Below are 18,560 nucleotides of genomic sequence, written 5' to 3' on the forward strand. Positions count from 1 at the left end.
TCTTTTTCCCTTCACATGAACAAGTACAAATGGGCACAAGAGCATGTCTTCCCAGAGAGAAATCATTTTCAGGGGCAAACTGTATGGTGAATATCTGCAGTTATTCATTAACATTTAAAAAACTGTATGTCATGCCAGTATCACCATTGTACTCACCGATAATGACCAAACCATCTATGTAAATAGTTCTATATTTTTCAAATACGTAACAAATCCACCCACCACCATTTAATCACTATCTATCTAAACTCTCAGTTACACTTTAAAACAATTTCGAAGTATATCACAGCAAAATAAAAATCATGGTAGATTCTGCAAGCACTATAGTTATTGCCCAGTAGTTAAAGTACACATAATGTATTTGGGCATATGTATTTGTCTGTCTGTGTGTGTATCCATCCATCCTAAGTCAGAGCTGTGGCAGTCAGTACACTGACGAGCAGAGTCACCAGGGAGGCAAACTGGATCGGAGCATCACTTGATTCTGCGTTTCTTCTGTTCAAATGAAGCAGAAGGTCTGTAAAAGAAAAAAAAAACAAAAACAAAATAAAACTACCGAGGTAGAGGTATGCCATAGTTACAGTCAAATGTATATGATGCTGTGGTTAATTTACAGTGGATTTTCTCCAAATGTACAATATTTAAAAGTCGTTGCTATTAAAACATTTGATCTTTAGTATAGCACCTTACACATATTTATAGCATTAAAACATTGCAGTGTTGATGCATTGATTGGATTGTCAGCTTCAAAAATATTGAAGAAATTAAGTTAAGAAATGTGCCGTTAGTACTTTGGTCACTGTGCGTCATGGTCAGAGGTCCCACAGAGATGGCTGCAGTGTCATGGAAGGACACATCCCGAGAAACCCTCGTGTGATGTCCTGGGTAGCAGCGCTGCAGGAACACAACATTATAAGCATTCAGCTGGCGCCCTTATTCAGAGTGACTTACAGTAAAAGACCACTGACGTACTCAAGGACATCATAAAAACATGGCTTCACATGGATGCATTGCCTGTTGCAGTGCTCATAGCTGTTGCCTTTTAAAAAACAGAAAAATCTCTACAATGATCACTGTCACCAATGGCATTCCACTAGTGCCACCATCAGTGTGTATATTCCTCGATGTTACAACAGATGATACCACAGAATATTCAGAGTAGATGAGCAGCTATGTAGATAGTACGTACAGCGGTGCAGTTGTTGTGTCTCAGAAGACACAGGTGGACCTGGCAGTGCAGGTAGAGCGTGGAAAAGTTGGTGAAGGTGAACATCCTGAAGGAGAAACGGGACACAGTGGACATGCCATTCTGCAGCAGCTCCACTGTACCGTCTGCTTCGTTGGGACACCTGGAGCACAGCGAAGGAGGAGGCAGATAGACATAGCTATGAATTACAAGAGAACATTTGTATCAAAATAGTTAAAAGAAGTTAAAATACAACAACTCCTTTACTCTGAGGCGAGGAGATCCCATCGGACAGGGTAGCTGGCTACATTGACGGGTGTGGCCCAACAGGAGTCCAGAACAGTGGAAATCTGCCGACTGTCAATTCCATCTGTCCGCAGCTCCACATACAACCTTTGGTCCACTTCCATTTCTATGTTGCTGGAAGTGGTGAAGGGGAAGCGGAAACCAGCATCCAGATAGGGGATCATTCTCATTTGATAGCGACCTTGCCCAACTGGAAGCTTCCTGTTCACAATGCTGCAGAAAAACATTATACAATATGATTACACTTAAGAAAGAACTCATAGGTTGTAGGTTTTTATATTTTATATGGCCAAAGGGTTGGTTTTTTGTTTGTTTTTTTTTTGACATCATCAAAAAAAAAATGCAAAAGATGAAACCTATGTTCACCCAACTTCAATCCACTCCTCTCTAGTTTCAGCGCTCTTTTTGGCTTTGTGTCCCTAAAATGTCTCTACATGGTGCAATAAGGACATGTTGAAAAGTCCCCAACCAATTACCAAAATAGATAATACGACAACACAAATAACTGTTTACAATAATAATGGAACTGTGGTTGTATCTGGCGATGTTAAACCGCACTTTGATTCAGCCACCAGCAGCCCCTCAGCTGATCAAGAAATCACTCATTTGAAACATGCAGGAGATAAATACGATGTTGTGGTCATCACCTCTCTACAGGGTTGATGCCCACATTCATAGACAGTGACTGGCTCAGGGGATACTCGCAGGAGAAGCGCAAGTGGATGTTCCTCTGGCGGCTAATCAGCCCCTCATGGGGGTCCACATCACCCTGGACGGTGTTCTCGTAAATGAAGTGGGTTCCATTACTCTGAGATGAAAAATGAGCTTATTACAAAACAGTCCAAGTAAAACTTTAAGAATAAATAGTGGTAGTGTAAAAGTTGTGTCCACTGTGCTAATGCGTTTTGCTCATCTGTATTCAGCTGTCCTGTAGAAATCACTGGGCATTTAAAGCTGTGTTAACTAATATCACTGGGATCAAGGTGTGGCAAAAGGACCTTGCTGCATAAAAGACATCATTTGTAGGTCCATTTTCACCATGGATCTACTTGCCAGCTTCTTCTTATCACCAGGTTTCAGTTTTCTAACTTTCTTTGTTGTGCCAACACTAAGCCCATCCCCAACTCCCACGTCATCCCCTCTGCTCTCCGACCCCACGACGACAAATTGGCAGGCAACACATGGTGAAAAACTCCTATATTCTATATTCTTGCAAAAGTTTTGGCAGCAAATTAGCTTTATAATAATCTTGCAAAGGGTATGGAGTGGGTAGACGGGGGAATATATTGAATATCAGTTTATTTACGAGGTCACTGCTGCTGTCTGGTGACCATAATTAATTACCACAGCTTTAAAGCATTTGGTGACTTTAAGACTTGTGCACCTATGTCATTCGAAACTATAGCCTGTACCCTGAGAACTGTCCCACACAGCTGCTCATCATTATCAAAGTGGAATTTGAGTCGTCCGTCCTGGACAGTCCCGTTGCAGGAATGGTCCCTGAGGTGGAGGGCATCGGGATGAAAGCCGGCTTCAAACAGCTGGCACCGGGACAGAGACATGTTGCCTGAACTACTAACACAGGAGGTAGATGAATCTATGAGAGGGAGATAGAAATAAAAGACATATTTTGAGATTGCAATGGCCAAACTTAAATAGAGACCTCAAGTGGGAAACCCTACAGCACAGGTTAAAAAAAACATCTATTCTGTCCTTGGGTCTGCAGTTCACAAACATTTACAGTAAAACTACCGTCATATTAATACAGTGACAAAGGAACGGTCCTCACCATAACTCTCATTGTTGGGCCGATGGTGTCTCTCATCGCAGAAGCAGCCGTAAACTCCATCCTTCTCCCCACACCACTCATAGTCTGTGCAGTCCAGCTGATCACAGGGGTCTGACTCCGCTGGAGAAACAGAGGGAAAAGGAAGAGACCGAGAAACAATAGGTCAAAGGGTTGATAAATACAACACCACCAAGGCCGAATGGCAAATTCCACTGATCTTCAATATTTTTTTTCATCAGTCTATCTTGATTATTGGCTACTCCTTTGCAGACATACCACACAGCAAATCAGAACGCCATGAGGGAATATCCAACCCCAAAATGGAGCAGGCTCTCTCATAGGCTGACACAGCAGAACACAGCATGCCATTGGCTGGGGTGTAGAGGCAGAGATCGTAGACACAGGCAGTAAAAAATGGTTGGGGGTCCGAGTGCATGTGGCAGGTGCTGAATGGCCCAGTAGTGTTGGTGATGATACTGCAGAGATTAGAGTACTCCTCCGTGAAGGGGCAGTCGTCCACTCCACCACCACTACGATCATCTGTGGATCCACATCTACAGAAGACATGGAGGGTTACGTTTAACACTGCAACTGACTTTGTTTACTTTGTTGCCCAATGTGTCCTTGACACCCTCTGAAGGTGTGTGTATCTTGTCTCCGAAGATACACTCAACCACACTCACACCATTCACTTGTGATCGGATCACCTAAGACGTTAAAGTGTGAATGGGATATAAAGGATGCATTGTGGTGAAGGTGCAAGGCAAGGCTGTGTACTAAAATGTACTAAATCTGCTGCCATCACAATTACCATTTAGTCAAAGCGACTCACCCTGGCTGGCTGGTGGATGACTTCCAACCATCCCCAAAGTCATTGTCATTCCTTGCCATTGTGCCATTGGGCAAGACTTTGTCATCTGCAGCGTCACCATTGAAGTTTCCACACATGCCAGTCACTGTGTCACGATGGCTCTGGCCCAGTCTGACCAGCAAAGTACTTTGGCCATCAAACTGAACTATGATGTTATCGGTGTTTACCACCACGTAGCTTCCCTGCCTCATCACCTGAGCTAGAGTTCCTGCAGGGGTGGGAAGTGAAACTGCACCACCATTTACCTGGAAGGATAAGAGTTTTTGTTAGCTAGGCCCACAGCAGTACCAGTCCTGTAAAAACAATTATAATGTTAAAATTATAATTAAGAGTAAATTTACCTTCACTCTTTTGCTGGGTTCAATCCTGACATGGACAATCTCTGATTGATTTGAGAGGTATATGTCCACAGTCGACACAAATGACACACGGTTGTTGCCCCGGTGATTATTAGTGGCTACTACTCGGAAATGGGTGCTGTTGGTGCTGCCCCTCACACTCTCAGTGATGATGTAAGAGCATGTGCCCTGGAAATGAGCCACTGCGCCATCAAAAGTGATGTAGTGCGGGTCGCCCCACACGGTACAGGTGGACCATGCATCGAAGCAGCCCAGTTGGCCATTTCTGATTGTGCACTCCTGTGTGGAGGTACAAGATGCTGCAGAACATCGCAGGTCATTGGGGGCGTAGCATTCACATCGCTGGGAACAGCCTTGTGTCCAGAAAAAGTCACCAGCCTGCACCATGTGAGAGAATAATACTATTTATAGAGGACTGTATGGAAACAAAAGTTTTGTGATATTGTCAGTCTATGCATGCAATTAGAAGTGTATAAGGAATTTAAAATAGGAGTATCAAATAAGAAGTTGTGTAACTGATTAAAGTTAGCCAGTTATGACTTATAATGTGTTGCTGGTTACATGCTATCACATGCTACTGGTTGTTCCTGACCACATAAGCCAGACTGGATCATACTATGGGGTCTTATGCATTGCTGATGAGTGTTTCTTGTAACAATAAAATACATTAATGAGACTGAAAATAACATTTTCCCATGAAAATGTTACACTGTACACTTTTTAAAATCTGTAGTATTTGTGGGATGTGACTCACATTGTAGTAGAACCCATCGTATTGGCAGCCACAGCTTTCCACAGGGACACACCTTCCTCCACTCCTCAGGAAGCCCTCATCACAGAAACATCCCTCAGAACATTCTCTCTCACAGCTGGCATCGATGCTGCTGGCACAGGTGTGCCCACAGTCTGTACCACACAGCTCATAATGGCTGTTGGCTGGACAGTCAAGCCCTTCAGTAGAATGAATAAGTTAGCGATAACTTCCACCATGTTCATGCAACACCTAAGCATATATGCAGAGAGGTCTTAAGACTCAGCTAAAATACATCACACATTGACAGGTTGACTCACTGCAGGTGGTGCTCTGCCTCCAAGGGTAGATTCGAACGTTAGCAGACTGACAGGCACTGACATATGCCTCAATGGCCCTGCACAGAAGATCTTGACCTCTGTTTCCTGAGATACACACATCAAACACACAGTCACTGAAATATGGCTCTGGGTCCACCTCTTCATGGCAGAAGCTGAAGGGGCCCTCAGCTGCCCGAATCACCTCACACTGGGCCCTAGCAGGAGACTCATTGGCACAACGTGGGCAGGATGAGCCACAGCCATCACTGCATGTGTGGTTGTCTGCCACTTTCCAAGCCGAGCCAAACTGAGAGGGAGTGGTGACCATTACTCCAGAGGGAGTGAGGAACTCGTCATTTCTGTCTCCATTGAAGTTCCCGCAAAGCCCACATGTTTTTCCACTGTATTGGTGATAATGAAAATGGAATTCAATGTTTTGCATCAGAAGGTATGTTGTTTTTAAATTTGAATATAATTTGAATATCATTTTTCAACGTGGATTAGAGTGAATCACACAAACCTGTAATTTGAAGGCACGGAAATAGACACCGTACTCCATCCATCGTAACTGACACTCACACCAAAATCAGCACTGACAAATGTTCGGTGTCCACTTGCATAGATGGAAACACGACTGCCATTCAGAAGAATAGGTAAACTACTGGTTATGCCGTCCACCTAATACAGAAATTGAAAGAACTATTAGCTTTGTATCGCTCTACTATTTTCAGATATCTTTGCTCTTAGATACTCCTCATGTTGACGATGACGAGAGGAGCCGTTATCTGGTAAGTTTTGTTGTTTTTTTAACACAACTATTTTTTCCTAATACAAATTGCAAATGGTATGCAAAAATATATAGTAGCCTAATTAATTTTCTCCTTGCACACACTTGATCATGAGAGACAAAAGAATTTAATCATGAGAAACAGTAAATATATTATGCATCTCTTTTAAACCTGAAATTTTAATTATGAACATCAATAATCAGACAAGGCAATTTAGTAATTCAGGGTCTAACAACTCACTTGTACCACACCGCGCCTCTCACTTGACATATGTACTCGGTAGCCCCACACATCAACAAACACTTCGGCTGTGATTGAAACTGGTAACCCTCTCCACGGCTCATTCTTGGCCTCCACTTGAAAATGATGCAGCCTGTCAGTGTTATTGCACAGGGTCACCAGAACGTAGCGGCAGGTTCCCTGGAAGTCATAGGCCTTGCCATCAAAGGTGAGGTAGTGGGGGTCCCCGGAGGCAGAACAGGTGCCACGGGGGCTGGGATGGCAGCCAAAGTCACCCTCCACCACACGGCAGGACTCCTGGGCAGTGCAGGTGTGGGGGGTACAGTGGACTGCCCCTGTGATGCCATTACAGGTGCAGAAGCTCTGACACTCCTCACCAACCCAGAATTGCTCACCACCTTGCCGATAGCGCCCTTCATGGTGGCAACCACAAGCAGTGGGTCGCACACACTGATTACCATTGAGGACAAATCCATCATCACACTGGCACCCCTCTTGGCACACAGTGACACAGGAGAAGGGGAATGACAGGCTGGGGCAAGTGGAAGGGCATGAGGTTCCACATTCTTCGTAGTGGCTGTTTGGAGGGCAGGTTTGTTCTGGAGATTAAAAAAAAAGACAAAGAGTGATTGAAAAAAAGTCATAACAATTTATCAGCACCTGAGCTGTCCTTTAGGTGGAAAGGTTCTTACCACATCCAGTTGCATTTCTCCAGTCTCCTAAGGCAATGCCAGCCTGTTGGCACATGAGTGCATAATCTCTCAGGACCTCACAGAGCACAGCTGATGGGTCTCTAGAGCCCCTCATGATTGCCATACACTCCTCTACATGCTCCTGTGGGTTCACCATGTTCCAACATGCGGTAAATGGCCCACTCGACGATGCGATGATGCCACAGTACTGACTAGAATTATAATTTGTTGTGTTCCCCTCAGCCACCCTGTCTCCTCTCTCCACGCAGTGTGCTGCGAGGGAGCCATCTCGCCAGCTGTCTCCGAAGCTCTGAGAACTGTTGACCAGGATACCATTTGGTGTACGGAAATCATCGTGTTGGTGACCATTGTAGTTTCCACAGAGTCCGCCAAGGGAACCATTGTAGATGCCTGGTGCAGTGATACGCACAAAGTGAGGCCAGACTGTTTGCACAGTCACACCAAAGGACGTGTGAAGGATGATACTGTGAATGTTGTTATGGTAGACACGAATTCGGTTGGATGCTGAGCTGAAGGGTAGTCTGATGAGCTGACCATCAACCTAAAAATAAAAAGTGGCAAAGTAACGATTAGGTAAAATGTAGAAGTAGTTTCCCAGAGGACTTAGCATTTAATTCCAAAGCTCTTTAAATCCTTTTTGAAAAGAAAAAGCTTCCTGATTGCAAGATTATAGGACTACATCCATATTACTACTGAGGAGGGAAAAATACAACAATGACATTTTTCAAATTGTGCACATCTCTTTTAGAATGAAATATGTTTCAAGCACTTACATGTACTCTGCTACTACCTCCTATCTCAATTGACACTTGTGTCCCCTCTGCCTCAAACTTCAGCAAACGTGCAAAACCCTGCTGGCCTCTGGGCACCTTTTCTGCTGTCACCATGAAATGAGGGTGATGGGACAATCCCATTACTCTAGTTAGAGTCAGTCGACATGCCCCGGGGTACTGGTATCTCTGTCCATCAAACGTATTATAAGACCCTGGGCCCCTTATCCAGCATGTTGCATAGCTGGTAGGTCTGCACCCTCTTTCTCCGTCCTCCACACTGCAAGACTCCAGCGGTTCACAACCATGGGAGTGGCAGGTCATGGAGCCAGATCTGCAGGTACAGCGCCTCCCACAGTCCTCATCTAGTATCGCTGTTTGTCCAGAGCGATAGTAGCGGCCTTCAAAAGTGCAGCCACACTGGGAAAGAGGCACGCAGACCTCAGCACTCAGGACATATCCAGAGTTGCAGATGCAGCTCTCTTGAGCAGGAATAGGGCAGTTATGGGAAGCATAGGTGTTCACACAGGTAGAGGGACATCCTGTTCCTTCTGACTCAAAGTGGCTGTTGGCTGGGCAGGGGATTTCTAAGCAAAGACAATAAACATTATGCAATATTTACAATATGGACATTATTTCTCAAAGGATTAAATGACAAAATGATGTGTGATGTAACCATACCACAGAAGCCTTGTCGTCTCCAGCTTGGCAGCTGTATGCCATTCTGTTGACACTGGCTGGCATACACATTTAGGGCCTGGCACAGAATAGGTTGGTACCCTCCTCCTACACATAGATCATACACACAACTGTCCACAAAGTTCTCTGGAGGAAGTTGTTGGTGGCAGGCAGCAAAAGGTCCAGAGCGGTTCTGGAGGATACCACAATGGGCAGAATTGCCATATAGAGCTGTCTGGGCTGCCGTGCAGGAAATACAGCCCCGTCCCCCACATCGGGCTTCACAACCTGGCTCACTGTCCCCTGGTGCTTGCCAGCTATTGGCAAAAGTAACATCAGAGCTGACAACCTGGCCTTGGCGTGTTCGAAAGTCATCCCCACCATGATTGTTGAAATTTCCACACAGGCCACATGTGGCATTTTGGTAACTGTAGGGCACACTGATCCTGACGTAGTGGTTGGCATCATAAGATACCACCAAGCCAAAGTCAGTGCTGACAACAACAGAGAAACCTGACTGATAGACCTGGATGCTGCCGTTCCTGAGGGAGAATGGAGTGCTAGCAAAGGTTCCATTTACCTGGAAACACATCAATAAATAAATCAAGAGTGTTAAAAGCCTTTTAACGACATATTTAGATTTTATGTTAAGAAGTCCTGTATAAAGTTAAAATTACTGACCAGTGCCTCCGCACGATGTCCTTTGGCAAGCTCGATTTTTTCATCATAGACATACACTTTGACCAGGCGTGTCCAAGACACGCGGGTGCTGCCTCGGTGCTCGTTCTTGCCCTCCACACGATAGTAGGGCAGCCCATGACCACACTGCTCAGAGAGGACATAAGTGCAAGTGCCCTGGAAATGAAACACAGTTCCATCGAAGGTATAGTAGTGTGGATCGCCAGCAATGGTGCAGGTACGCCTCTGTATTGTCTGGCAGGAGAACTGAACATCACTTGGCCGGCAGATTTGGGAAAAGGAACAAGTTTGGCTCTGACATTGCACACCTTGAGAGGTGCAGGTGCACAACCGTGTGCAGGTGCTGTCGCTCCAGAATGAACGACCCAGTGGTATGGTGGAGCCTTGAAAAGAATGAAGGGATAAGATGAAGTCATTCAAGTGTAACTGGCTTGCAGATAAAAATATGAATTTAAATCATGTAGTTTTGAAAAGGAAATGTATTCTGCCAGACCAGCAGAAAAAGCAGTACCAGAAACATTACAGCCTCTTGTTCCACTGTCTGTCCGAAAGGCCCAGCGACCAGGTACATTGACATTGCTGCCCTGTCTGAAAACTGAGTTACTGCCTGTGGCTGTGCTGGAGAATGACCCAGGGATGGAGAAGTAGTGGCGGGAGCTGATTGTGTCATAGCCAGCCTGGAAATACATGTCATATAAATGAGATGGATTGGATGCAAGATTTGTCTGTGTTACTTCATGTTGATCAAATATATGGTATGTCTTATGTGTGCATGACAATGCTATTGTGCTCATATTTAGATGTAGCAACTTAAAGCTCATATATATTTTTTTAATTTGCTCTAACCTGTACACTGCGAGATGTTTGGGCTATTGTCCCGTAGTTCATCAGCACAAATGAGTACTGTCCACCGGAGATCAACACTGCCTGGAAGGTTGTCCGCTGGAAAAAAGATTAATAATAATCTAAAATACATAAATCTGACTTACTTCTTCCATTTTTTTCATTGATTCTGTCATTATGTGTTATGTATGTACTGTACTTGTCCTTAGACAGTTCATTTTATTTTCACCATTTATACAGGAGAATATTTTCATGTAACACTGGATTAAGTTGACTTACTGTTCCTGATGTTGAATAATAGGCGACCTCGTACCACGTGGCAACAAAGACCCAGTTGGCAACAAAATTAAGGTCTGGGAAGTAGGTATTGATGTCTTGTGTAGCCCGCTGGAGGACACTGCCAGTGGTGTACTGATTATATAAGACTTGACCATTCTGCCTGTTGTCCAGATCCGTCCAGAATGGAGCTATGAGATCTCTGGATGCATTTCCTGGGAACCGGTAGGGAACAAATCTGCCCCATGCAGCGTCAAAGGTCAAGTGTCCATTGTTGTTGACCTGAAAACCATACCATCATCATCATCATCATCATCATCATCATCATCATCATCTTCAATCATTCCAAGCATTATTTATTATTATTATCATTTTTATTTTGTTTTATGCTATTTCACAACACTGTCCTATAGAAAGGTTACCAGCCAAACAGTGGTAGAAAATTTAATTCCACTGCTAGAAATAGTAGAAATGTTGACAGCCCACAGTACATATGAATGTTGCATTTTGTCAAAATTATTTTTACATACATATATCTGATTGTACTGCCGTCCAAAATAGACAAACGGTCGCCGCAGGGCAATAAGAGAAGAGCTTCCATCATCTATTCGACCATTCGCTGTTCCAGACCTTGGGTAAAAGGATCCTGGGAATGACAAAATGTAGGTCACAACAAAAATACCCATCAAAATACAAGTCTCATAGGTTTCTACATCATACCAACAACCAAAAAATATTTTCAAAAACTTGCATTTTATGGATGAAATAAAAACTGGAGGACTTCAAGTGATGTCCATGTCTCTCCGTGTATCACTCTTTTCTCTTGTACAAAGTGCAGCTACCTACAATGGCCACAAGGTGACAATCTTCTTAATAGGTGCATGGATCTCTATCTATTATTTTCCGAGTTCAGGGTATATATGTCTTACAAAACAATGAAGATGAAGTATGTTATTTTTGTTACCATTGTGTCCAAAAGTAAAGAATAAATAAATATATATATAATAAATAAGTTTAAAGATATGTAATTTTTGAGGCAAGGCAGCTTCATTTAAATTGCACATTTCATACACAGAGGCAATTCAATGTGCTTTACATAATGATAAAATACAGTAAGAAATACAGTAGACTTCAAGGAAAAATAGAATCAAAAGAGGTCTCAAGGTTCAGCTTCATTTCATGGCAGAGCACGCAGTGCAGAACTTAAAGGTTTTACATCTAGGTTTGAGAGAAGTCTGAGTGTTGGCTTCTCTAATGTCATCTGGGAGGTTATTCCAAATATATGCTGCATGATAATAAAACACTGCTTCACTAGTTCTAACTCTTGGCGAGCATGTCAGACATATATTTTGTCCCAAAACCACTGAGTGATTTGTAGACAAGAAGCAAGATTTTAAAATAGCTTTCTGATAAAATGGTAACCAGTGTAGGGCATTTAGGACTGGTGTAATGTCTGTGTATTTTTTCCAATCTCTGGCAGCAGCATCTTGAATAAGTTACAGTTGCCGAGGTGCTTTTTTGAAAGCCCTAAAAACAGATCATTACAGTAGTCTAATCTACTGGAAACAGCGGCATTGGTAAGTCTTTCTAGGTCTTGCTTGGATATGAATCCTCTCGCTCTTACCATTTTTTTTGGATAGTATTAAGCTGACAAAGTTACTGATATGATGTGGCTATTGAAATGTAACTGTGAATACAGGATTATGCCAGATTATACAGAGTTATTGTAGGTGGTAACATTATGTTTTTTCTTCTGTGCACCAATGAAGTGGTACACAGAAGAATCTGGCATGTATCTGGCAAATGGCAGTATCTCTGCCATTTTTGCAAAAAAAAAAAAAAATGAAGTTGAAGATGTGATTTTAAGGAGGCTAGTGAATAATATAGTTTCTGTGATGTTTTCTCAGATTATCATTTTCAGGGCTCTTATTCTAAATTTTTGTTGATTACTGTAACAACAATGTAACACTGTAACAACAAAAAAAAATTAAATCAGTCCTCAGTCTCACAGGCAGCCAATGCAGAGAGGCTAATGCAGGAGCAATGCTTTCTCGTTTCTGGGTTCTAGTGAAAATATGAGCTGCAGCATTTTGAATGTAATTGTTTGCCAAAGACAAGAGCGCTGCAGATAGTGGACATGCGAGCTTCTGTCATTTGACAAGGCCAGAAAAGGTCTGACTTGGTATTATTTCTGAGAAACAAAACAACCAAGAAACCAGCATTGCCATAACACATTCTCTATTCATCCTTCAGTAATGACAATGCCATGAGCTCTCATCAGGCAACATCACCTGCATGGGAGCACATCTTTGCAGGTACAAAAGCTGCAGCCTATAACTTTAATCTGAGTAAGTGGAATGAGGTAGCTGTAGCTGTGAGATACAGATTTTTTTCATGATTTGGAATGACCCATTTGCAGTGTAAAACCAATCAATTAAACTTCAAAGAACTTAAAGTTCAAAGAACTAACAAAGTGTGTGCATACCGTTCATTATTATATTAACATCAGCCTCAGCTGAACATTTAAAATAGCTGTAATTACATGCCATTAAAATAAATTGGTGATGTTTGTAATGAAATGAAATGCAATGCAATGAAAAATTAGAAGATGTCTAAATGCAGTTTTAACCGCCTTCAACTTACCTGTGGTCTGGGAGGTCACCAAACCTGTAAATCAGAGACAGATGAGCAAAGCAGATGAGCATAATAAGTACATAGAATAAGAAACAAATCAGAATAACTGGATCAAATGTGAAATTTGACTCTTTCTTTTCACATTTCTAAAACAGTTAATTAGCACAATTAGTAAGACACTTACCTATCATTCCCACAAGCAGCACGGACAAAATCATTTGACTGGCCATTCTCCCTGGCTCACAATTCAAATCTGCTGACCAAACATAAAATAAACCAGAGTGCTCAAATTATTTAAATAGTTTTTTTAAATTTGTTTTATAGGTCAAGGGGCTAAAAATTATTGATTATCACTGAAATACTCTCATAGTGAGTTTCTTGCTGATATGTACTGTCCCTCTCTCAGATGTTGCAGCACTGGAGCAGTGCTTTATAAGAGCTAGTCACTGTCCCATAAACCTGTTGTACCAGTTACCTGTAAGTCATTGGATCAAGTAGATGAATCCAACCTAATTTATTGTTACCACAAAAAAAAATCTGTTGTGCACTGACAGTAACAAAAAATACTTCATTGTGTGCAACAGAAATTAAAAAGACACCATTGTTGAAATGAAAGAAATTGATCCTTCTCACTGTAATATAAGAGCTAACATTTGAGTTGGGTTACTCAGAGAGACATATATTCATTACAAAAAGTTATTGGTCAACATTTTTCCGTGTCACACAATGATATCAATCACTTTTGTGGTTAACAGCCATGCAGAAACTTTTTACTGCTATGGACACAGGATGTAATTGTCTCTTTTGTAGTATCGCAACTCAAATGTTTGGAAGGCTATTATATCACAATGATCAGGATGCATTTCATACATTTCAACAATGGTGTCCTTTTTGCCTCTGCTGCACACACTCTCAGTTTATGTATTCACATTTTGTCTAGAAGTACTTCCTTCTGCTATATCACTCCAGCACAACACAAAGACTAAATGATAAGCAGCACAAATTGCGATTCTATTAGACACAATGGGAATACATAAACTGAACAACTATGGACAGGGGCTATGCAGCAGTCCGTGGCCCCAAGACATGCTGGGAGCTCACACACTAGGAAGTTACACTGCATCCCCCCTGAGATGGTTGGCTATCCCCGCCAACCCAGCAACCTTACACAAAGTCCCAAGAGTTGACTGCTGCTGTCTTGGGGCCAGCCCATGGGGTTTGGCAGGCAGTTTGGGTAATGAAGAGGGTGCCTGATCACAGCCCTCTGTGTCCAAGTCCTTGGTTGTTGGGGTTAGGGGTCAGTAGGGTGCAAACAGGTCACGGTGGAGCACCACCTGGTTCTTCTTCACCAGCTGCAACTGATACACCATGCTTCACCCTCCACCTCTGGCTCAGGGAGGGAGAAAAACACAAAAGTCCACAGGGTTGCAAGTTACCAGGGTGCACTTAGTGGGATTCCTGTGCTGTATGCCCACCAGAAGACAGAGATGCAGGTCCCAGTCCTGCTGCTGGAATCTGGTGAGGATTGCAAGCGGTAGCCAGGGTGTGGTTAAACTGCCTCAGCGGTGCAGTGGTTGTTTGGGTCTTCTTGATGCCCAACCACTGGCAGACCTCGCTCAACAATGTAGCCTTAAAATTGCTCCTCTGGTTGCTGTACAGCTCCTCGGGTGCACTGAAGGGGCAGATCATCTCTTTGACCAAACACTCAATATTTATGGTCATACTCTGGTCAGGAACTATGTACGCCCAGCCACTTGGTGAAGTAGTCCATAGGCACAAGGACATCGCAGTCCCCCAGTCAGTGGTTGGGAACAGGCCCAGGATGTTGATACCCATACGCTCCATGGGGGGCCCCACCTGGTACTATTGCAAGGGAGCATGTGAGTGCCAGGTTGGCTCCTTTTGGACAGCGCCGGCATTGCAAATGTGGTGACACCCCGAACCAGTAGAAGTAGGACCCAAGCCTGTGCATGTTCTTGGTAACTCTTATATGGCCCAACCCCACTGAGACATGGGTCAGCTGGAGGATATGGGGGCACAGTAGGGACCAGGAGCTGGAGGATGGAGTGATAGCTACACGGCACATGGCAACGTTGATAAAGGAAGCCGTTTCTGCTGGACCGCTGTGAGCAGAGGGCCTTGATCTCCGGGTCCAAGGCTAACACTGCATCTCAATCTAAACATTGACCAGCCCTCACCCAGGACTGGCCTTGGGAGAGCACAGGGACCTGGCTCTGGTTCTGGAGCAGCTGCTGGGGTTTGAGAGTTCCTAACTCATCGCCGCCTGCTGCCACTGTTGCTGGAGCCTGTTGCCACCCTGAGAGACAGTGTCAGGAAGAGAGTCAGCTTTTGTGGCTTGCAAACTCTTATAACAAAGCCAAGTGCCATTGCAAGTTGAGGTTAGAGCTAGTGTGTTGCTGTAATATCATAATAAACTACATGGCAGCTCTGTCTGTATTAATTTACATTTAAACGAAATCCAGGTTGGTTGGACAGAATGACGAAGGATCCGCAAAATTTAAACCCACTTTAATGGTATCAATGGTTACAGTGTCTGCCAAGCTTGAATTTACACCTATGAATTACCACGTTCTGCGCAAGGCCTGCAGCTGAACTGTCAAATTGTTGTGCATTTTAGAGTACATATGTCAAGGCACAGACCCAGCATGTTACAAGTGAAGTCTGAATCTTCAGTTGGAGGCAGAGGTCCACCTACAGTAAGTCAACTAGTAACTTGTTTGCTCAAAATTCATCTTATAGGCTAAACTGCACCAATCTTAGCAAAGTACACTCACAACTAACGATTTCATCTTGCTTAGTTGTATCTGTCGATCTATTCTTGCCAGTTTAAAGGATAATTCCACTTTTTATGTCCTTTTGGTATATGGGGCATTATGTCTTCATGTCTGAATCTGTCTGTGCATAGACTCATTCTTGTGAACACGATAAACACTAGATCTTCCAGGCACAATGAACAGACACAGACCAAAGGCTGTAGGTGAAATAACAGACTCATGCAGTGAGATATAATTGTCTCAAAAGGTTATTGGACACATTTCAGTTTGATTTCAGACCCTGCACACGTAGATTACTGAAAGAACATTCAGTCTCATTTATACCTACTTCAATATCAGTAATTCATAATAAAGGTGAATGACTAAAAAAGGTGTTCAGTCTTAAAATATGTGGTTTGCAGATCTCTATCTATAAATGTCCTTTATAATTTTCAATCAGAAATAACTTAAGAAATAACTTCCATTTGAAATTAACTGTGGGCATATTTTTCAGTCAGTTGACTGTAAATGGCCATCAGTTCACACTGCCCTCAGTTTTGAAGTGCAAATCAAGCCTGAAATAGCAATAGAGTACTAAATAATTTGGAATTAAAGACTAGAGATTAGAGATTTGGGGTGCAGTGCTTTACTTACTGAAGCTGTTGTTTAAATGTGACACTTAAATTATCACACAGCAGTTTCTGGAAAAAAAAACAAACTCTGGAGGCTGTGATTGGGCAGAACGGCATTCCTAATCTGAACCTGAACAGCATGTTGTTTTTGGATCTCTGCAGCAGGGCTGTGGTTATAGATGATGAGGTGTGTAAATTGACAGGTGGAGGAAGAAGGTACACTCTCCTGTATAGTTCAATAGCTTTTGGCCGACAGGTGGGTACTGTATACTGTAAAGTGCCAGAAAAAGAGGTGAGCATACTGCCTATACTGTGTATCCCCTCTACTACTGCTCTGTGGGAGCCAGAGATTATTTACGATGAACACCATGTTTGCACAAAAGAAGCTGTATAGGTTTTGCCACCCAGGTGCTTTTATTTGTGTGTACTAACCACAGAATCTGTATGAGACCCAGCCTGGGCATGAGGGAGGGAACCTCCTAGCTGGCCCAACAGCGCCCAGGCCAGGTGCCTGGCTCAGAAATCTTCAGAACTCAGATTTCAACTTAAGTAGCTTCAAAGTTTGAAACAAAATGTTTTATTTTCCAAATTCAGTACAGTACAGTACTTGTGCAAACATATGTGATGCTCGCAACATGTCATTGAAGCTATGCACTGAAAGAAATTTTCAAACCAGGAAATAATGGCACTAAATGTGTATTACTGTAAGTGGCAAATTCTGCCAAAACTGTTCTTCACATGGCAAGAGAAATTCCTGCTGTGTCACTACTTTGCTATGAATGCTGAGTCCATCTGTTTGGTATCTTTGGGAACCCTGGAATCTCTTCTGGAAGGTAAAATGAAATTCTTAAAATTCTTTGAGTATAAGCAAAGCTTGGCCACATAAGAATGACAGTCAAACCGGTGGGGAGCGATGGAGTTGAAGATATGCTATTTATATTTCAGTTTGCTCGTCTCCCACAGCAGTTTACAGGTTTACCTGGTGCAGGCAGACAACAGATCAGTGTCTGGCCCTGCACCAGTAACAACATTTACAGGACCTGAGCCATGACAGTCTCCGTCCTTACCATAACCCTGACCGTGAAAACATGGCCCAAAAGCAAAACAGAAACTGCAACATTGTGCAACTAGTGAAGGCAGGATGTGTGTGTGTGTGTGTGTGTGTGTGTGTGTGTGTGTGTGTGTGTGTGTGTGTGTGTGTGTGTGTGTGTGTGTGTGTGTGTGTGAGAGAGAGAGAGAGAGAGAGAGGAGAGAGAGAGAGAGAGAGAGAGAGAGAGAGAGAGAGAGAGAGAGAGAGAGAGAGACTGACAGATACTGCCCTGAAAAAAAAACTTCCATCAGAGAGAGGGCACCCCCAAATCTCCAAAATGAAAACTGAATCCCAAATTGCTGATATAAGCAGTACCAGCCTCTTCTGTGCTGAGTGTTTATCTAGCAGCCTCCCCAAGGCAACCTCACTGCAGTGTTTATTGTCTGTTATCAATAAATGGAGAGGAGAGTCTTTCAAACTTCGGAAGACTGGTTTGGTGACCCTGTCACTGAAAACCAAACCAAACCAAACAAACAAAAAAATGCTGGAAACTGCCTTTTTGTTATTTTAAGTTTAACTCTGGGACTGGGACATACAACCTTGTACTTTGTGGCAACCTACTCTGCAGTAGGTATGCACAGTCAGACTGTGTTTGATGGGTAATATGTTTTTGCTGAAATAATTCAAATCTGCAAAAGAGTGTGATACACACTTATACTACTCTTACACAAACACAACTATAACCTCTTACATGCACAATCATAGTTTCTGTTATTTACCATTTTACTGATACACAGATTACTATACTCTTCCATACATACTGCTATACCCTCTTCTATATATCACCTCGTTTTATTTCATTCATTATCATACTCTCATACAAACAGCACTGCTGTCTCTT

General features: G+C 43.0%; 1 protein-coding gene across 1 annotated transcript; it reads right to left on the bottom strand.

The window, feature by feature from the left end:
* Nucleotides 1-367: 367 nt before the first annotated feature.
* LOC115378189 (alpha-tectorin-like) lies at nucleotides 368-15,891 on the bottom strand. Its single transcript, XM_030078373.1, has 26 exons — nucleotides 15,885-15,891; nucleotides 15,422-15,540; nucleotides 14,699-15,086; nucleotides 13,233-13,256; nucleotides 11,120-11,235; nucleotides 10,593-10,871; nucleotides 10,317-10,412; nucleotides 9,982-10,147; nucleotides 9,453-9,853; nucleotides 8,775-9,351; nucleotides 8,097-8,680; nucleotides 7,303-7,864; nucleotides 6,611-7,209; nucleotides 6,103-6,260; nucleotides 5,583-5,983; nucleotides 5,266-5,462; nucleotides 4,494-4,889; nucleotides 4,114-4,397; nucleotides 3,558-3,835; nucleotides 3,282-3,401; nucleotides 2,905-3,089; nucleotides 2,140-2,300; nucleotides 1,454-1,705; nucleotides 1,190-1,349; nucleotides 792-894; nucleotides 368-517 (listed from the first exon to the last, which is right to left on the bottom strand). The coding sequence occupies exons 1-26, from the start codon at nucleotides 15,889-15,891 to the stop codon at nucleotides 405-407; spliced, it is 6,726 nt and encodes a 2,241-aa protein (XP_029934233.1). The 3' UTR covers nucleotides 368-404.
* Between the last annotated feature and the right edge of the window lie 2,669 nt (nucleotides 15,892-18,560).

This window comes from Myripristis murdjan, chromosome 19, assembly GCF_902150065.1.
Source record: "Myripristis murdjan chromosome 19, fMyrMur1.1, whole genome shotgun sequence".
In the NCBI taxonomy this organism is placed as follows: Eukaryota; Metazoa; Chordata; class Actinopteri; order Holocentriformes; family Holocentridae; genus Myripristis; species Myripristis murdjan.